Source organism: Uloborus diversus, chromosome 7, assembly GCF_026930045.1.
Source record: "Uloborus diversus isolate 005 chromosome 7, Udiv.v.3.1, whole genome shotgun sequence".
Taxonomy (NCBI): domain Eukaryota; kingdom Metazoa; phylum Arthropoda; class Arachnida; order Araneae; family Uloboridae; genus Uloborus; species Uloborus diversus.
In genome coordinates, this window is record NC_072737.1 from 148,152,956 (window position 1) to 148,175,419 (window position 22,464).

General features: G+C 34.3%; 1 protein-coding gene across 1 annotated transcript; it reads right to left on the reverse strand.

Moving 5' to 3' along the window:
* Window positions 1-4,806: 4,806 nt before the first annotated feature.
* On the reverse strand, window positions 4,807-10,420 carry LOC129226463 (uncharacterized). Its single transcript, XM_054861071.1, has 2 exons — window positions 10,267-10,420; window positions 4,807-5,897 (listed from the first exon to the last, which is right to left on the reverse strand). Exons 1-2 carry the CDS (start codon window positions 10,318-10,320, stop codon window positions 5,571-5,573), a joined length of 381 nt encoding a protein of 126 aa, XP_054717046.1. The 5' UTR covers window positions 10,321-10,420; the 3' UTR covers window positions 4,807-5,570.
* Between the last annotated feature and the right edge of the window lie 12,044 nt (window positions 10,421-22,464).

A 22,464-nucleotide genomic window follows, 5' to 3' on the forward strand; every position in this document is an offset into this window, starting at 1 on the left:
AAAAATATTCAATAGCTACAACTTATTGATCAGCCAACTCTATTCCCCCCCACCCCCATCCTATTTCTTTTCTTTTTTCTATTGTTTTCTACGTTCGTCTAAAAATAAGAAAATATTCAAAATGCTGCTCTTCCGAACCCCCTCCCTCCTCCATAAACACACACACAAACCGAAAGCATTATGGGGGCATCTGAAATTTCGTTTCCAGGTCTTTAATTTCGCGATATTTCCAGCTTAAAGCCCCCATATATTCAACAACATCGAAAATCGCTTAAAATTACGTTTTGTGGCTTGAATTTCAAAAATTACCGAGTCTAATATTACAAAATATGGCCTTACAATCGCATTTTGTAGGCTTGAATTTCTGAAAATATTCGGGCAAGGGTCCCCATACTGCCTTTCTTTTATATCATAAGCAATTGGGTTTTTTATAAACTACATTAACAAAAAGTTTAAGTGGAATGGCTCCTAAATGTAAAATATTGCTAAAGTTTTTAAGACCGTAATTTTCAAAAATTTTCGAGGGAAAAGCTCCTTTCCTTGTCTAAAACTCTGTTTTTGAAACTTCAATTTCGAGAATTTGCAGGGGATTGATTTTGACCTTTTTTTTTTTAAGAATTGATCTGGGACAGTCTCTGACCCTAAAGTCAATAAATATGACCTATAATTGCGTTTTTAAGGCTTCAATTTCTAGAAATTTCCACCGAGACCTCTGTACCTCTTTTCCCCTAACATCAGCAAACAAAGCTTAAAACGGCATTTTTAAACTACAAATTTCAAAATTTTTCCGGGGGAGAACCCCCGGACCCCCCTTTCTATCAGGTCATTTTTTTCCCTTCAATGTGCCGTCCCCCCCCCACCAAAAAAACTTCTTTTTGATTGCGCTAGTGGTCATAAAATGTTTTTGTTCTAGCAATTAAGTGGATTAGGTACTCAAGTGCCAATAGCTAGTACAAAAATTAATTCCATGCATTCAATTATTTGTCTGAGAATATTTTATGAATAAAAAGGCCTCGCAAAACTGCATCGCCGACGTCTTTTTTTGTTCTCGCGCCGCCACTGTCTGAAAAACGCCTAAAAAAATGTGTTTTTAGGACATCAATTTTCCAATATTGCTCCAACCGAACAACTAAAAAGTATTTTAAATTAAATACGTAGGGACGAGAGTTAAGGAGAGAAACATGTTGAAGACCCTTCTTTTCAGAGTGACTGAAAAAAAGATGGGAGGTGGGGCACAGTTTGTAGAATTAGAATTATCCTAGTCTAGTTTTATATACATATATTATTGTAACAAAGTTTTATTTACATTTCGCGGCACCATTCTCCTATTCCTGCGGCACCCAGTTCCGAAATCCGATATAACATATTATAATTATTATTATTCCTATCATTATTTATTTATTCTTTTATTTATTTATTTGTAGCTAAAGGTTCGGAAATTAGTTGTCAGCAAACTAAAACCAAATAATTAGTGCCTTTATTTAATTACTTCATTTTACAAAAAAGGAAGTATTGTATTCGCAAAAAGATTTTCATCCAAAAATCGGCGTTAATTTCCATTTTGCTCACCCCCAAATGAATGTTGAGTTTTTTTTTTTTTCGACCCGACCACACGTGGATAAATGCCTAGGGACGTACAGCCACCCGAAATATCCATTTTGACGATCCCCGAGTTAATTACAACGAGTTTTCATGTGACATGTGTATGTACGTATGTATGTCGCATAACTCAAGAACGTAATGTCCTAGAAAGTTAAGATTTGGTACGTAGACTCCTAGTGGGGGGTCTAGTTGACCACCTTCCTTTTGGTTGCATTTGGATGCTCCAAAAGGGGTCTTTTGCCCCTTTTTTATGGGAAATCATTGTTAATTTCGATGGTGTTATAATTTGGGGGACACATGGCGATATATCGCCGGTCATTTGGTCGCCAAGTTTTGTCATCAACTTGGCGACAAATTTGGCGATTTTATTTATTTATTCATTTATTTATTTTTTTAAATCTGAATTCAATTTGGCCACTGCTGGTGATATTTAGAGAGTAGACTATTGAATCATATTAAAACTACCAATAATGAGAAAATGACATTAAATTGGAGTAAAAGGAAGTCATGTGATATACACATCAGCTCGTTTTTTTCTAGATTTTGGAGGGGGCCCGGGCTCCCTTAGCCCCTCCCTCGTATACGCCCTTGGTATGTGTGTGTAGACATGTGTGTTTGTGTGTTTGTGGGTAGTTGTGTTTATGTGGGTGTGGGAGTATGTGTATGTGGGGGTAGTTGTGTGTATGTGTTTGTGTATGTATGTGTTGGTGTCTGTATGTATGCGTGTGTGTGTAAGTGTTTGTGTGTGTAGGTGTATGTGTGTGTATGTGTGTAGGTGTAGGTGTAAGTGTAGGCAAGTAAGTGACGCAACCTGGAGACGGTTTTCGCTAGAGGAGCAGCATCGTGAGGCGGCCGCCCGCGACGGTGGTGCTGCAGAGGGAGGCGGAGTGAAAATAAAATCATAGGAATTCAAAACCGGTCAAGTGAGAACAATAAGCAATCGTGATTGCTCAAAAAAGCCTTCATTCTCCAGTTCAAAAAATACCACCGTTCAGTTCAGTACGTGCAGGAACAGCGGGACAGGATACTTGAAAACGGGATGTATGGTAACCATGCGTATGATGCTTCGGTTGTGTGAAGCATTGACAGCGTTTCCCCGTCTGATGCTTTCACTGTAATAACACCAATTAATCATTTGCAAGAAATAAAAACCACAAACTAAAAATGTTGAACTGATACTGATACATATTATTTCAAATCATCGATGGTTCTATAGAAGCTCATACCTAAAGGGTCTAGCGTTCCCCCTCTCCTAAACATTTGATAGAAATTCAGTAAAATCAATCCCAACAAAACATAAATGTGAAAAAGAAGCCAAGTTCGGTTGAAATGAGGTGAGGGAAAGACTATGTCACCGACAAAAAAAAGTTCAGATCTAAACAGTTACCAAGTTCTATAGCAGTTCCTCATAGAAGTTGGATTTTCCCATGTTCTTCAATTCATTTAGAAAGCAATTTTTTACTTGCTTTGATAATGGATTTTAAACTTGCGGCTAGTTTTAGTCATAACTATTTTTTTTTCTTTCAAACTTGCCAAGTTTTATATCCAATATCAAAGAAAATAAAAAATTGTTTTCTAAATGAATTGAAGAACATGGGAAAATCCAACTTCTATTAGGAACTGCTATGGAACTTGGTAACTGTTTAGATCTGAACTTTTTTTTGTCGGCGACACCGTCTTTCCTGCACCTCATTTCAACCGATCTTGGCTTCTTTTTCACATTTATGTTTTGTTGGGATACTTATTACTTATTGAAAAGCTAAATCAAAGGTTATGTTCTAATTTAGACAGTTATAAATGCAAAGCGTATATTGCAAATACATAATTTCTTTTTTATTTCCCTGCTGTTACGGTGCACTGGTCTGCGGTTTCTTTTTTTTATTTTTTTTAGAAGTAATGAAGATATTTCGATAACTGGGGACTTGGCGCGATCGCCAATTTTGGGCAATAATCATCTGTTTTCCCATTTATCAGCAAGACCAACGTACATTAGCTCTTGGTCTTTGGCTTCCTCAAATTTTCGACAATTGGGAAAATTTGCCAAGACTCATCTCAAAATCTATATGGAGTTTCTTTATTGTTCGGGCGGATTATCATAACGTAGATCGTAAAATATGCAGAATTGGCGAAAATATTTCTCAATTTGAAATTATTGCTGCCATTTCTGCTCCTCCTGTAAAATTTTGCATTTAACTGAGATATAAAGTTTTATAAAATTTTAAAGCCGGTTTTTTTATTTTAAAGGCTTAGCTGTAGATTTGCAATTTTAATTATTTGCTGGATCATTTTTCATTTTAGTGGAAATTAAAGTATTGTTTCAAGCCCCATTTCGGTTAGAAATTAAAGTGTTAATTTAAATTTCAACAACCATGTTTTGGCAACGTTTGACGAGCCCATTTGTTTTGATTTATTTGGCGAAATATTTTGCAATCGCGCGGTGAAGTGATTACGCCATGATGCTCATAAAAAATAGCGTAGTTTTTTGCTAGTTTAATGTAGTTTTTTGACTTTTTAGATTTTTCCCTTGACATATGCATGAAAATCTATCTTTATGCCCAATTTCAAGTATGTGAGACACTTGGAAGTTCGTAAACATTTTGATGAGTGAGTGGGTGAGTGAGTCAGTGTAAAAAATGACACTTTTCAGATAGTAATAATTCCATAACTATAAGAGGTACATTCATGAAATTTAGGATTATAGGTCTACTACGCAGCTCTATTAGCCATACAAAATTTCAAGAACGTAGATTTAATAGTTTTTGAGAAATGAGCGAGCAAAAAGTAGCTTGAAATGGTTTGTGTAAGATACACACTGGCAGATGTGTCGCCTGATTTCCGAACTTGGCCGACACACTGCCGTGTGTCTAAATAACAATATTGCTCTTGAACCAAAGGCAGGGGAAAATTTTCAGTTCTATTTGTAACAATGCATTTTGTTTTCACAAAGTTCATTGATTTTGATTTTGGTGCTTAGAAACACTATAGTTTGGGGCAAACCTAACCTGGCAGTGCCGTAATGCTGTGATTAGGATCTGCGCAGCCTTTCTAATGATGCCCCGTTCGGTTTGCCCCTACTAAAGAAGAATATGTACAATACACGTAATTTTACCCATTTACTAAAATAAAGAAACAAAAAGAGCTTTAAAAGAAAATGTAAAGTAAAAACATTGCAAAGATACTATGATTAGAAAACTAAAACAAATATAAAAAGAAAAACTTTATTTTGGGTCTTTCCATTTGTATTTTCTAATGTAAGACATTACTTAAATGAGATAGACAAATGACAATTAATCTTTTTCACTTTTAATTGATAAACTTAATAGCGAAATATAAATGTATAAAATTAACTTCAACAGTATTATACTAAGCTGTATAAACAAGCTTCAACACTCAATATTGCAAGACAATTTACGTCATAAACTTTGATCTTTAGTTGTTCAACTCAACATTGAAATATAAAATTAGTTCAAAGAAAATCACATTTCAAGATAATTTACCCATCCTAAACTTTAACTTTTAACTGTTTAACCCAACATCAAAAAGTAAAATTACAGTTAAAAAAAATCACACTTCAAGGGTTTATTCATCATAAAATTGGACCTTTAATTACTCTCACATTTCCAGATAATTTGCCGACTTTAACCTTTGACCTTTAATTGTTCAACTCAAAAGCGAAATGTAAAACTCGTTTTGAAAGAATTTCTTTTCAAGATAATTTATCGACTTTTTTTCTGCCGACTTTACTTTGTTCAACCTATAATAGAAATGTAAAAATAGTTTTCAGAATCACATTTAGAAATAATTTACCTATCATGAACGTTGACTATAATTCATTCAACTTTACAGCGAAATGTAAAATTACAGTTTAAAAAAAAATCATATTTCAAGAACATTTATTTATACATTGTAAACGTTGACATTTAATTTTTCAATTGAACAGCGAAATGAAAAAGTCTATTTTTAAAAAATCAAATTTGATAATCATCCATCATAAAGTTTGATTCATTCCTGCCAATATTCGAAAGAAATAATTTGAATAAAATGAACTGATTATTCGGTAAAAGATCAATATAGTCACTGACTAAAAAGACAGCTGCTTCTTCTTCCGAAATATCCGATGTCGATTCTTGTGGCACATCGAAAGGCTTTGAAAATTCGTCATTATAAAAATCTTCAATATCTTTGATCAAATCAGTTGCTTCATCATTTTCAGGGTCAAATATGTCTTCTTCAATTACGTCGAATTCGCCATATTCGTAAATATCGTCGAAAATGGTTCTTGGAGCTTGGAGTACCTGGCGGAAGAAATCAGTTAAATACTTTTTGCGTTTCGATATAAATACAGAAATCAGCAAACTTTTTTCCCGCTGGTAAATTTATTGCTAATTTATTCAAAGTGGTTTCATTTTTGGACTTTTTGCATTGTGTATGGGTTTTCTTGGAAAATTTATTACTTAACGGTTTTTTCCTGATGGAATTATATAATAAATTTTGTCTCCAGGTGTCATTTTAACTTTTTTTTGTTTTGTATAATTTCTATTTTTTGATATTTATACTATCTCCTGTTCCACCGTGTTGCTTTTCTCGGATGATTTTTCATCCAGAAGTTCACATTTCTTTGCATTGAAAAAGGTGTTCCTTGTAACACCGAAACACGTGTCTGCAATATTTTGCAATTTTTGTGCTTTATGACGTTGGATTACTGATTTTTTAAATTATAGTAGGAAAATTGACATGAAGTTAAGTAACCAAAAGGAGTTTAAGGATGACTAATAATTACCTTTTCAGAACTCCTATTTCGAAAGCTCTAAGAAGAAAGACACTTTTAAACAATTTCTGGATGGTAACCCTTCCCCCCCCCCCCCTCTTGTCTAACATCACCAAAAAAAGCCTTAAAATGTGGTTGTAGGATTTGTGCGTTAAGAATTTCAGCATTCTCCTGCTCCTGCTATCAACAAAAATTGCTTAAAACTGAGTTTTTAAAGCCTAAATTCCGAAAAATACCGGAGAAAGCCCTTAAACCATCTCGATTTCAAAATTTCAAAAAAATTCCAAAGGAGAATCCCACCTACTTCCCTAGCTTCTCAACATTCGGGGGAAAAGGCTCCAAAGCATCACTCTTCACCTAAAGTTAGAACTAAAGATAGCCTGCGTCTTGAAGATTTCAGTTTCTAACATTTTGCAAAGCAAACCTGTATCTCTCCCCCCCCCCCCATATAACGTCTCCAGTGATAATCTAAAACCACGGTTTGAAACTTGATTTGACGGTTTGAAACTTGATTTGACGGTTTGAAACTTGAAGTCAGAATTGTTTCTGGGGGAGTTCAGACCCTCATCTCTTTCTCTAATCTTCCCACATAGCTTGAAATTTTGTTTTCAGCTTTAGCATGAGTCTATCTCTCAAACCCTTTCCTCCTAAAGATAAGATAGCCTGAAATTGACTTCAGTATTGAGCACAATTTCAGGAAAGAACCCCTTCCCCTTTCCTCTATTGTTATGAAACAACCAATTTTTATTTATTTATTTATTTTTTAAGGCTGAGATAGCTGAAAGTTTTAGGACCCTAACGCCCTTAAATTTCTTAAGATATCTTAAAATTCACTTCATTTTGAAAAAAGAAAAAAAAAAATCCAGAGAAAACCCAATTCTCCGTTCTCCAAACTTTGCCTAAAATTGTAATTTTTAGGTCAGTTTTGAAACTTTTCTGACCCAACAAAGCTTTTTCTGCTTCCACTAAGAAAGATTAACTATTTGCGTTTTCAGGACTTTAATTGGGAGAAATTTCTGGAAAGCAATCTATCGAAAAAAAATTAGATTTTTAATTTACCTGAGCATTTAGAAAGACTAAATATACATAAAAAGAGAAAGCTAGAGAGAAATTTAAACGGGTTAAAGTACGGAAAGTAGTTTTTTTTTAGGAATTTTTTCTCATGGCGCGGGGCCCCCAGAAGAGCGGGGCCCGTAGCATTTGCTACTTCTGCTCTATGGCTAATCCGGCCCTGGGTGTACGGTTTCATTGATCAATGCTCTAATATGACAAACAAATAACATAACGTTTCGTCGGACTTATATCTCCGTGTGACTCTTACCTGTTCCCAGCAAAAAAACATTTGCATGGACGCCGCTTACGTCCGTCAGGAGAAGATAAAGCAGCATCATAGTAATTTGCGAAAAAAGCTTCCAGGAGTGTTTCCAAAAGTTATATGAACACTGGCAGAAGTACATAGTCCCTCAAAGTGACCCTTTGAAGATGGATCTGCTTCGATAATGTGAACTATTCTGGGTAAAGTTTTATACAACTTGTCCCCGAAATTTTGGATCGTACTATGAACAATCTATATAGGATGTAGTTATGCTTCTCTGTTTTGACTGTTGTATGATGATAGAGAAAGAACAACAGACCAAAAAAAAAAAAGAAAGAAAAAAAAATGGAAGAAAAACAAAGACACTGTTGAAAAACCAACTGATTTGCTTTTTTTAATTGAACATATAACTAAGAGTTCAGCAATATTGTAATAATGTATGGATTATGTACACTATACATAGTTAAAAAACTTTAAATTATGTTGTTCAATCATTCAAAAAATAATAATGAGAATAAAAATATGACACCGTCAACAAATTACACAATTAAAGTGGAAAGATTGCACGTAGACATTTTTTAGTCATCAAATTAAACAAAAAAGGTAACAGATAAATTACAATATTTAATCATAATAGGAATATTTTTATATTTATTTAAAATTTATGAATAGAAAAATTTGTATTTTTCATAAAAGCTATAAGAGTGACACAAATTTTTCTGAAAAAAGAAATAGCCATGAAAAGAGTGAGGTTCTTAAAACGCAGCTACAATGAACAAACTCGATATTTACAACAAGTTGATAATAACTGAATACATATACTACTTGATCTGATGTTTGCACGCATAATATTGAACAATTTGATTGTTTTAAATCTTTTATGAAGCACTACAAACAAGTTCAAATTAAATTTTTCAATTTAACAATAATTTGCTGAAATTTAAAAAATTGCTTAATAGAAAATCCTTGAAACTTTTCTATAACATATTATTGAAAATATGATGAAAACGAAAATAACTTTTCATTGATTTTATAAAAATAGATGAAAATAGTTACTTACAATAGAAAAAAATCGATTGCTATAAATGATGCAAAAAAGATGGCGCATTACGAAATAAAGGTGAAACAAGAATGAGAAATAGACAAAATGACATTTCTTGAGCAAAATAAATAATTGCTAAATATTTAAGAAATGCTTGACGAGGGTGGGGGGGTCAACCGCTGATTTTGGAGTAACTCACAACATTCAACTTCGCTCCCAACTTCGGCCTTTTTTGTTTACTACAGAACCGCTACCATCAACGCCTCGGAAGAGTTTCTGAGTCGACTTCAACACTTCCGAAGAAAAAATTCAAAAGTCCCTTTGATTTCCAAATTATGTCACCATTCAAAACGTCTTTAATCAATTTCTTACATTAATGCTCTAAATTCTTCCTAAACAATAGATTAAGTTTGAAAAAAAAAATCTAATTTTGTGAATGGTGTTAGTTTTAAACAACTCGGAAGTGCAATTAGAGTTTAATTTCAGAAATACAGGAAAGGGGGCACGCAAGTGTTCTAAAAATTACCGTTGGTTCAATGGTAATCTAACAAAATGACACAAAAACCGGTTTCGCCATCTCATATTTGTTTCCTTAGTCTCTAATTCGGCAATATATCACCAAATGATCGTCATTCTGAGACGCTATATTAGTTTCGTATTGAAATAAGTAATTAAGAGCCACAAAAAGAAAAAAAAAAGAGTAAATAGGCTTCTTAGAACACCCGATCGAAAACAAAAAGGGAAGTGCACAACTGGAACGTACGCACTCCCCACATGCGAAATTTTAACCTTCTACAGCTTACCATTTTTGAGTTATGACTTATAAGAGATACATACGAACATCCAGCCGCAAGAAACAACGTAATAATTAAATTGTTTGGTACCTGAATGCAGTATTAAAAACTCTTTCAGGAGTGACTAAAATAGAAATTCATACTGAAATTTAAGGAAACAATTGTATATGAAAACAATAACTCCCTTTACTTTGCATTAAAAAGTAAAACAGCAAAGGTCTTTTTTTTTCCCCCCGAAAACATCGCCAATTCCATCGGCTTTTCGATGTTTTTAAGGCCGATGGGCCGATGTTTCCTGCAAGTTAGCATCGGTCGCCGATGTCGATGCCGATGGCTAAATTTTTGAACCATCGGCGCCGATGCATCGGCCAGACCGATGCATCGGTCGAGTCCTACCTAGAGGTTCAAGTAGCCCCACTTTACGGTACCTCTGAGGGTGATGGATAAGGGGTTGCTCGGCTCCTGATTTGGATTAAAACACGGATCTCTCTTCAGGGGCTCATCCAACTGGTTTCATCACGAGTAGTGGTAGGTACGGGAGTTTCTGGAGTTTAGTTTAGCGTAAATATATTTTCAAAAGTTTTACTGGTCCCTGGTGTGTACGAAAAATGTTGAGAAACGTAATATGAAAAATTCTTCGATTGGTTTAAAATGTCAATTTTATTTTGCGGCATATTTGGAAAGGATATTGATCTTTCTTTGTTCTTATCAACAATCAACAAAAGAAACGAGAAATAATGCTCACCTGCCCTAAAATGATGCCACATGTGAAGAAGAAGAAAACTAATCGCCAGAACATATTCTTCGCTCAGTAATTAAAACGTGAAGAACCATGGCAGAATTAAATGACCGAAGAGCCATTTGACGGTGCTCCTTGCCAAGATATTTTATGAACTGAAGTTATTTCCTTTCGAAAACGGGAAAGGCACGTGAGTACTCAGACTAATAGTTATCTTTTGTGCACCTGTTGCGTTTTCATTTTCGCAGACGAACTCAAAGCAAACAAATATGAAAACTGACTTAATATTTGGAAACGCTTAATGGTTTTAGTATACTTTGAAATGAAAGGAAGAATAAGCATTAAGTAAAGCACAGGTTTGAGTGTTTTTGAAGGAATTAGAATTGGTTTTTTCCTTTTTACTTCCTTTTACAAAAAAAAGGAAGTATTGTATTCGCGAAAAAATTTTCACTCAAAAATCGGCCTTAATTTCTATTTTTCTCACCTCCGAATGAATGTTGAGTTTTTTTCGACCCGGTCACACGTGGATATATGCCTAGGAACGTACGGACACCAAAAATATCCATTTTGACGATCCCCGAGTTAATTACAACGAATTTTCTCGTGACGTCCGTATGTATCTCGCATAACTCAAAAACGGTATGTCCTAGAACGGCATGTTCGATTGCTTATTGTTCTCATTTGACTGTTTTGAATTCCTATCATTTTATTTTCCCGCCAGCACCCTCTGCCAGCACCACCGTCGCGTCGACCGGCCTCACGATGCTGCTCCTCTTGCGATAACCGTCTCCAGGTTGCGTCCATATCCTACACACACACGCATACACACACACGCCTACACACTCATGCCTGCACACAGACACAAACACATATGCCTACATACACACACACACGAACACTTACACACACACGCGCGTACACATACAGCACTGCATACACAACACGCACACACATGCATATATACACACATACACACGCACCCACACTCATGCGCCTACACAAACACACACGCGCATTCATACACACACACACGCTCGTGATTGCGAAAAACATAATTTGAATTCAAGATGCCGAAAATTCAAATTTATATATATATATATATATATATATATATATATATATATATATATATATATATATATATATATATATATATATATATATATATATATATTTTTTAAATTAAAACTACCTTTTGAAGAGGATTTTTTTATCAAAAATTCTTTATGAAGGGGTGGGGTTTTTTGATCAAAACAGCCCTTTCATATGCATAAGCTACTGTATTAGAATTTTCATTCATGTTAAAACCAATGTCTCTGAGGGATGTTTTCACCCCCAAACACCCCAGGATTTATTCTTTCAGAAATAAAAGAATTGATGCTCAATACTTAATGTAGATGAAAATGCATTGGTTAATATTAATGAAAAAAAACTATTTCTCGTAACAATGTATAATGAAAGCATTCTTTTCTGTGCTTCCGAAAGAAAGAATGAACTTTTGTTGTTTTTTTTTTTTTAGTCATTTATCTCCAAAAGTACTTGCTGCTGCTATTTGCTCACAAGAAGCTGTGAAGAATGCCGAATGCATCTTGAGAAAATCATTATAAGATGTTGATTTTTGACTTCGAGAGAAGTTATGCGACGAGAGTAAAGATGGTTCAGGATGCTCTTGGCTCAAAGGATGAGGGAAAAGGTCAAATAATGATTCAATCGCTACGCACAAATATTGAAAGCGTGCAGGAATTGAGAAGTTTTTCATTCACTGGTATCACTTGTAAAACACTTGATTATTGCTGATCGCGAAGAAAATTACAAATTATACGTTCAAACTGTTGAGTTACTGTTTCCAGTCTTTCGTGATTTTGACTGCATCAATTATCTACTATGTGCAACATGGTTAGGAGAGGATAAGGGTGTTAGAAAATGAGTGTCGATACCAGTAGGAAAAATTTATTCAAGGTAAAAATTTGTTCTTAAAAAAAATAATGGTAAATTCAATGCTGTAGAGCCAGACATGAAGTTGGAACAAACGATTCAACGGTCATAGAAAAGTGCCGGAGGAATTGCAGGGCAGACGAGAAAAAGTATGTTGTATGAAAGTATTACGAAATTTTAAAGATGTGTTGATGCAATGTGTTTCGTGGTCTTACTTATTCACATTCAATGGATCACTGTGAGAGTGTCCCGCATCATTATCTTCATAGGCATTCGTAGCCAGTATTTTGATGAAAATGTCAAAACATTTGTTGATTTTATGTATCAACATATAAATCTCTATGAGATTTCTGAAACAGTGCAACTTGACAGCTTTCTCACTAAACAACTTGTGAATGGTAGTGTCAACATTCGCCCTGTCAATATCATGAATCTTTGATCAGAACAGTACCGCCAGTTTAAACAGAAGGCATTTGTTACAAAAATTGTTTGATATACATTCAAAAGTCAACCTACCAAGCTTCGATGCACACAGTTCTTCACAAAATATCACTTCTAAGCTAATAGGAAAGAATCAACTTTAACAAGGGTAGAGACATGAAAATAGCGAAAGAAAGGGGAGAATGCATTAAAAATATTTTAGCTCATGACTTGTTTACCAACGAACACATTATGTGATGGTGGTTCACCTAAAAGCTAGATATTATCGTTGCACAATTGCAGAAATATGTTGCCAGAATTTCTATTTGGCAAAGTATCCCCTATGAAAACTGCTCTCGTTCTATTTCATGTCGCAAGTCCGCTAAATAAAGAAAACTTTTCGAAAAGTTATCAAGCTATGTTCTGCATGGATCCATTTCTTTGTATGCTCTTTTTATGAACTTCCATGTTGTGTTCGATAGTTATTTGCAGCATTCTGTGAAATAATCTGAAAGGATGGGAATAGTATCAACTACGGGCACAATAAACCTTGCTATAATTGACAGAAAAACAGTAGTACGTATGCAGGTAGAAAATTTCTGGTCTTCAGTATCAAATAAGGAAAATTTACAGTAACTAGCACGCAAGGAAATAGAAGAAATGTCCAAAAATGCTACATTTTCAGCGATTGCTAGCTGTTTAACAGTTAAATGCAGAAGCAATCTGCAATGCTTTTCATAGGAGATTTGAGACAGATCATTGAATAACTTGATTAGAATAACTCATTGGAAGAAGCGGATATACGAATTGTTCCAGACATAGACTGGGCTGATAAAAATGGATCAAAAAGACATTAAATATGCGTCTTAGGCGTCGCCAAAGACGTCGTAGTGCAATAACATACAATGCAAAAACAGATCGTAACCTTTTTTTAAAAGTAACCAATCTTGTATTTTTCGTTTATTGTGTTGTTAAAGAAACATGTATGTGATAAACACGAGTTTAAAATGAGAATTCTGGATTATTTATTAATTTTTGTGCACTTTTTAGTAACCAGAATATTCAACAACAAATGTCAGTGATATCAAATGTCAGGTGATTGTGAAAACAATCAGAGCGGCTTTTATGACATAACTAATACATTAATTGACTTCTTAGACTCCAAAAAGTGCAGCTCAAAATTAGAAGTAAATTTGTAGGTACGCCCGTTGCTAAAAACGTCATGAGCAAGTGAACCAAAATGGCCGCTTTCTTTGAACGCCTGTAAAATTATTTCGCGCAGGATTCAACATGTCTACCCAAGATATTCTCACATTAGAACACCTACAGATCAAGATTCTAAAGAAAAATTCTCTGGACCTAAAAATTTTTACGGGATTACATTGTGGGGACAGGACTAAAACATTTACGCTTTAGGAACCTCGAAATTACTTTAGTGTTTTATTTTAGCTCTAACAAAATACAGAGATAGTACTCCTAGACTGGAGGGTTATAAAATACCTCAGACTGCGCCAAATTTTCAAAAAATTAATCGAAAAACCCATTTAGAATTACAGTGAAACCTGTGCAAGTTGACCACCAGAGTCTTAGCGTCGGGGGGGGGGGGGGCACGTGCCCCCTCAACTTGCTGGAGACTTAACCTTTTGTCCAAAATTATAAAAAAAATAGCACAAAAATCAAAAAGAAATTCTGTTTTTTTCCCTATTTGTGTATGGTTTTAAAAATGTATTCTAGACTATCTTTGTTAATGTTAGGGTGGAAAAGCGGCCTAGGGGCGTTTTTCCCGGCCACTTTTCCAAATTGAAGCTTGAAAAACACAATTTTAGATTTTTTCTCTAATTACGTTAAAGAGGTTGGGGTTTTGGGGGTTCTTTCTCAAAATGTTTTCAAAACTGTTGTTCTGAAAACGCAGTTTTAGACGATATTCGGAGATGTTAAGAAGAGGAGAAATCCGGGGCCTCCTCCCGGAAATTTTTCGAAAATGAACCCTTTAATTATGAACACTTTAAATTAATGAACACTATGCAATTGTGCGCCATTTTTTGATATTGTTATGAGGATCGGAAATTTTTTGAAATAGGATTTTATTTGACTTTGAATGATGTTAGGGATGAGTTTTCGGGAGCTTTACCCCAGTAATTATTCGAAATTAAAGGCCTTAAAAAGAATTTAAGACTATTTTAAATTATATTGGCGAGGGGGGGGGGGGGGGACGGGCAGACGAGTTGACCCGCGCGAAGCATTCGCACTCATTGCAATTATTATTTACACTTCACACGAAACAGAATTTATGCAACACTAATCGATGTTTACACTTATCGAATTGCAAATACTTGAGCTGAGGTAAGTCCAGGTCCACGGAGCAATATGCCATACTAATTATCATTTGAAGTTTATTAATAACATTATTTCATAGATTTTTCATAATACACTTACAATAGTTTCGGACTCAAATTTAATGTTTTCGGTGTGTACTGTAAGGCAAAGTTGTAAATACCTTTACTGATAGATAATATTAATTTATTCTGATGCTTGTATTTATTTTGTACACACTTAAGTTCTCATGTTGTGGCTTCTTTTACACGTGTTGGCTTTCATTTTAGGGAAAACGCAGTTTAATAAACTTTATTTTTGAAAGGAGTTTCAGTTTTTTGACCGAAAATAAAAAAACTTTTTAACGACTGCCTGCGAATGGCTCACCGAGATTTTTTTTTACCAGATGTTTTAACGTACTTAGAGGTACCTGTGCACAAAAATTGGTTAAAATCGAAGGGAGTCTACTTTGATTAAATTTCTGTCAAAGTTACTCCACTTTAGGGTCAAAAAATTAAAAGTAAACCCTCACAGAATTTTTAAAAAAAAAGTTGTACAATTTAAACCCAGTTTAGATTGAAATTTGCATCATACTGAACAAAATAAAAAAAAATCAAAGCTCTGTGATAATTTGTTAATGAGTTATAGCCATTTATACACGTATTTGTGTCAATTAAAATGGCGGCAAAAAATCATCTTGGCATATATTTAAAAGGTCGTACCTTTTCAACCCCTTCATAAATCTCTAAATAATTTATATTTTCATAATCAGCATCAAAAAATCTAGAAGTACACCAAATTTGAACAAAATCGGAGATGGTGGGTGGCATGGCCTGGATGATGACGTCTGCCTGTATTTCATGTAGGTCAAGATCATGCAGCAGACTCTTTAAAATTTGACAAATCATGGGACTTGTACTCAGGGACGTGCACAGAAATTTTGGGGTCCGTCACAAATGACTTTTCTGGCCCCCTTCCATATTATTTACCCCTATATTTCACGCCTAGTTTTAAAAATATTGGGCCCCCTTCAAACTCAGGCCAACAAGTGTCAATTCTCTCCCCTGTGCACGCCCCTGCTTGTACCTTAAAGCATTATTTTTAATATTTAATTTTGTTCCTTTTTTATTCCAATTTGAAGCAAACCTCTTCACATAAATTTGCAAATAAGGTGACTACAACTTCTTACAATTCTTATTAATGGTTATTCTACAGAACTTTTAACTCACAATTTTAAGCATAAAGTAGATTTTTATATGTACTATGTATGCTAACATATATGTAGAGAAATTTACTGAAAAAAAATGAGACAAGGAAAAAAATGTTTTTCAGACTTTAGTCCAATTCTTTTAAATGAAAACCTTAGAAACAAGTACTGTCACATATAGTATAATTTTATATCATTAATTAATGACAACAGTAAAAAACCGACTATCCACAAAAAAAAAAAAAAAAAAAAAAAGAAAATGAAAGGTTTGATTTGCGATATTTTTAACCATATGAAAATCAGTACTCATTTTCAAAAAATAAAATGTTACAAGTCTACAAAAAATTAAAAAGCAAATTTTATTGACATTCATTCATAACAAACAACAGTTTAAAAAAATGGTAGATGCGAAAACGGACTGTTTACGAAAATCAGGAGCACTAAAACCAATATTTTACAAAAATAGAGACTGCAAAAACGAAACTCTTAGCGCTAAAGTATGAAAAACTCACTTTTCTGAGCTTAAACATGTTACCTTTCGTTTTCTTATTATTTACTAACGGTACCCGCCAGTAAATAGTAAGAGCTAGTAAATGTTTCGTCCACCATCTTTTCCCTTAATAATGTACTGATTAGTTTGATAATCCTTAAAGTACTGTTGCCATTGGTACCAAATCGATTTGAACCGAGAAACAATGGACCTAAAATCGTTGCTTTCAAGAAATGAAGGTTTCACTCTCTCTCTCTGTTTTATCTAATCTCAATTGACATGTCACAGTAGGAAATTTCATTACAAAAAGCAGAGCTGGCTTTCTTATTGTTCTTTGGCAACGGGTTAAATATTTATTTCAATTCTCGCTCAACAATGGGTTAAAATAAATATTAATCATTTGGGAGATATAACCATCCAATGTTTAAATTAACTAACAAAAACGTTTCCGATTCGATCCATCGCGCTTCGAAACCATGCTTGCTACAACTTAATTATACACAAAAAATTTGATCGAAATCGGTCCAGCCTTTAAAAGCCTTATGGTGACAAACGTCCGCACAGAAGATTTTTATATATTAAGATGGCTTTTACTAATTTTACTGCGTGTGATTTACTTCTAAGTTTTTTTACTTTTAGAAAATCTGTTGCTTGAATCCACAATATTGAAAATTATCTGCTTTGATCAGGATAATAGTTTAAAAAACTAAAAAAACAAGCTTCTGTAGCAAAATGAACTAAAATGTTAAAAATCTTTGGATGACAAGTATATAAAGTAATTGACCAAACACTTAATTTTACTGTAATAGAAAAAAAGCGTGGGGAGCTGCCTATTTACATTTTTGCATGGATAACAAGTGGAAGAAATTTAAGACAACTGATAAGAAGCCTCCCACGCTTTTTTTCTATTACAGTAAAATTAAGTGTTTGGTCAATTACTTTATATACTTGTCATCTAAAGAATATTTTAAACTTTTTAGTTCATTTTGCTAAAAAAAATGTTTTTTTAATATTTACAACTATTATTTTATAATAGAATGTATCTTAGTATTCTATTGCATTATGTGCATCAGACATTTTGAATGCTTTCTGGTAAATTCATGTGCAAACACTGTTACACTCCGCAGCTCTGATTTGTACCTTGTAAGTAATTCTAATAAGCCACTGGCTATTTGTGCAAAGGAAAGTTTGACCCACAAGCATACAAGTTAAGCTAACAAAAGCGTGTTAACTAGAATAAACTAATAACTCACTGTTAATAAATTAATTTGATTATAGAATATTGCATTGTCATCAGGTCTGAGGTTGCATTCCAAATTTTAAAAGAATCCGATCACAAAAAGTGGTGCACGCTCAATGACTCCCGGAGGTGGACGTCAGCGAAGATCCACGCCTTAGACCGCTCGGCTACGAACGCTCATAAAGTGGTGGAGTGTACTAACAGTAATAAGTCACTAGCTCTTAGTCCAAAGGAGAGTTACTCACAAACATGCAAGTGAAACTAATAAAAGCGTGTTAAAAAGGATTACCTTGATCAAACATTATGCTCTTCCCCTCCATTTTTTTACCTGCTCAGCTGGCAGTTTGCAATCGGTTCTATTTGATTTTTTTTCCTCAATATATACTAGTGCGCCAAATTCCTGTTTTTTTTTATTTTTTTAAACCAACAAACTATTTACAATTTGTTTTGCTCCGGGTGATATGCGCCCCTAGGCCAGGGCCTAAGATGGCCTGATGAGGAATCCGGGCCTGTCCATATAAGAGGTAAACACACTAGCAGTCGCCACAGTGAAGCATATTTTGTGGCTTTTTCAAACTGTGGGCCTACAATATTAATTACCACATTTGAAACTCAATGAGCGTATTATAGCTCTACTCTTCCTTAATCCTCCCATTTGTTAAAAATTCCAAAACGTCATTTTGTTAAAATTTTTTCCCAAACATCCAAAATTTGATCCATTAATGGCCATTGTGCCTGTGCGTGAGTCAGTAGTGGCTATATTGTTCTTTAGAAGTGCCCACCGGGTGGCCACTACAAGACCACACAATAATATTACATTAGAAATGAGGCAGGTTATTATGTCAAGATATTATCGAAAGGAAAATCGAGTTGAATTATGAAAAACCTTCTTGATTCAGTGGTGACTGCAGTACTAGTCAGTATGAAAAACCTTCCTGATTCAGTTGGCCACTCAGTGGTCATTTTTGATTTACCTGACTTTTTTGGCACTAGTAGTGGCCAGCTAAACTGTCAGCCAAGAAAGCAACTATTTCGAGTTAAAAACGTTTCAAACATGATCTTTCATATTTCATAACATGGTTACAGCTCTAAAAATATTATTTTTGAGCATTGTTCTATTCATAATACAACACAATGTTTATATACCTCATTATGGAGAAGTGTTAAAAGACAGCTGAAAAATCATGGGCAATCCAGAAGACCATACTGAATAGCTGTTAACAATTCTCCATGATGCTCTACCTACTCCTCCTTGAACTGTTCACTACAATATAGTCCGAGTTCTACCTCCAGCACATTTGAATAAATTGGGAGACCTGAAAGCTTTATTTTTCAAATATAAACCTTAAAGTGACCACTACTGGTGCGTTTACCTTACATAGCCTTATTGGTGAATTTTTGATAACAAAATTTTTTTTCTAATGTTTTCGCAAAGGTAAAAATTAAATTATAAAAAAGGATTTTTTTCTTACATTTTAGTTGTTATTTCACTAAAATAGTAGTTATTTCACAAAATTGTTTCTTACAACTGATGACAAAATAGTAACTTTTTACTATATGCTGGTCAAAAAAGCCGCCTTTGATTCAAAATAGTCGTCCTGCTGACTAGATTGACATGGCGTTTTGTCAGCCAGGGATGCTACAGGCTACAACTTTGAGCAATTTATTTAAACCTTACTTTAAAAAATAATATGTTCTGCAAAATTTGTCTTTTGTGTAAAAAATCATCACTATTTGTGACCTGTTCTGCATCTTTCAGTCTTATTCTTTCTATGCAGAGCCGGCCTTAAGCCGATTAGAGCAAAAAGACCCAATTGGGCCCCGCGCCAGCAGGGGCGCCCGCTCTAAAAAATCTTTTTTTTCCCTTTCTCCTGAAAATAAATAAGAAAAAAAGAAAAGAAAAGAAAAAGTTCAAATGAACTTTACTGATATTTATCATAATACGCTTAACTGATACTTAATTTGGTAGTATGGAGCTATTTTCAGTTCGATTAATGGATTTAGGGAGAGTTTCTTGTCTATATCCAAGGCCGTACCCACTGTACCCCATTAATTCCGATCTAGAGAAAGGGACTAGGTAGTGTGGAACCAATGGACAAATTTTTAATGATTATCGGCAATTAATACGGTAAGCATTAACGTACAGGTCAAGGGGCCCTATCCCAGGACTGTACTATCTCATGGGCAATGCAAGAATTTACCCAAAGCCCCGAAAGTTTAGGAATTCTCAAAGGTTTTAGTTCAGGAATTCCCATTTTCATTTATTTCACTTAATATATTAACTTTTATTATTATTTTTATTTCTTCATTTTTGTTGAAAAAAAATGCTAAAACTCAGCAGCAATGACAATTTGTCTAATATACAATTAAAACTAAAGTAGGTACGTTTCTAAAAAAATAATAATAAAATGAATAAATAAATAATTGAATAAATAATAAACTTCAAATAGTGCTTGCTTAATACGCGTAAAACATTTCCATAACCATTCTAAAGAGAACAAATTGCCTATTGCTTTCATTCCTCTCCTAACGTTATACATTTAGCCTGGAATTAGGTTTTTAAATCTTCAATGTCTACAAATTTCTAGGGCCAGCCATCAAACCCTGACATTTCTCCTAATGTAAACGAAGGTAACTTAAAATGCTTTTTTAAGACTTCAACTTCAAAAAATTTCAGGAAGAGGCTACCCGAACGCCTATCCTTACCTCAACTTTACCACCAAAGACTAATTACATCACGAAGTTTTCAGTTTCAAAACATTTCTAATCAAGGAAGATTCATAAATTTCACAACACCCTCCTCTTCTCCCATAACATCTCCAAAAGTAGTCTAAAATAGTGTTTTTACGATTTAAATTTCAAAACATTTCCAGTGGAAGGTCTCTGAACACCTCGTTCTAATGACCCTTTTTCTAAGCCTCAGCACAATAGCTTAAAATTTCGCATTTAGAAAATATTACCATGAAAAAACCCTTGAATTCTTCCCTTTCCATGAATAGCCTAAAATTGATTTCATTTTCGAAAAAGATTCCGGGCAGAGTCTCCTCCCTTGTCCTCTATCGTTACCAAACAGGGCTTTAAACTGCGTTTTTACTACATCAATATTGAAAATTTTTTGAAGAGTCGCCGAATCTTCTAACATCACTAATGATAGTTTAAAATAGCACCTTAAATCCTTGAAGTTTGAAAGTTTTCTGTATGCGATCACCAAATTCCCTTTCTTCATCTTCATCAAACATTACCCAATTGGGACTACAATTTCGGGAAAAATTTCTGAGAGAAACGCCCAATTTCTTGTCATTATCAAAATTAGCCCCAACTTATCCTAAATTTGCAAAAGTAATTTGGTAAGTAGAACCCTCCCCCCCCTCCCTTAATTTCACAAAAAAAAATGCCCTGATTTGCGGTTTCAGAGGCCAGCTTTGAAGACTCTTCCGGGGACCGTAGGCGGTTTATCTAACTTCCAACTCCCTCCTCATTTCTGTATGAAAACTGCTCAGAAAAAAAGACTTCAACTTTGAAGAATTTCCAAGAGGAGGTATCCCATTCCCTGCAACTCCGTTCTATTTTCGACATCAACAAAGACAGTCCAAATTTTCTTTTTTAGAACTGGAAAATTTCGGTGAATTTTACTTTTCCGTCAAAGCAATAAATTGCGCACATAGGCGGCTCGTTCATGGGGGAGGGGAGGGAGGAGAAACCGCCCCCTTACTTTTCAGAGTTAAAATTAATGATCTATAGGAAAATGATTTTTTACTGGGTGGATTGATTTATTTCCCTTAAATAAAAACTGAAAATTCCAACTAAATGGACCTTTTCGTGTTATCTAACGATAATTGAACTTGATTTTAAAGTGGGAAGTCTACGGTGACCATTCCGCCCTATTTTGGAGGCCATATTCCACATGTTTTGGAGATTATTTAATCATGTTGAAATCCCGTAATAAAGTCCGATTTTACAAAAAAAAAAAAAAAAAAAAAATCAGCACCAGGGGCACCGTTTCCTAATCCCCACACTTCTTTTGACCCACCACTTTTTTTCGTGCACCAGCCGCCTAGGATAGTGCATAAAGAATTTCAGGGCTACTTATCTTATGTTCCTGTAAAACTAACACATATTTTTGTGGGCATTCATTCATTCATTTCTTAATAAATAAATGAATAAATCAAAACAAAAAGTGATGTAGCAACTTGATGGAAGACGGATAATTGCAGTAGTTTCGAATAATTGCCCGCCGCGGAAAAATCAATGCTATTTCTCAAATTTGTAATCATTCTATAAAGGGCAGGGTTGGCCGAATTGGACCCAATTGGGTTGGACCCAATGGGTTTTTTTGAAAAAACCCATTTAAAAAAACCGATTATTTAGCCCACTTTTGGGTTTTTTAAAATTTTCTGAGTTTTTTTTTTTTAAATAATTAATTTAAATACTTTCACAATTTAAACTTGCGCTAGTGGTCATAAAATGTTTTTGTTCTAGCAATTAAGTGGATTAGGTACTCAAGTGCCAATAGCTAGTACAAAAATTAATTCCATGCATTCAATTATTTGTCTGAGAATATTTTATGAATAAAAAGGCCTCGCAAAACTGCATCGCCGA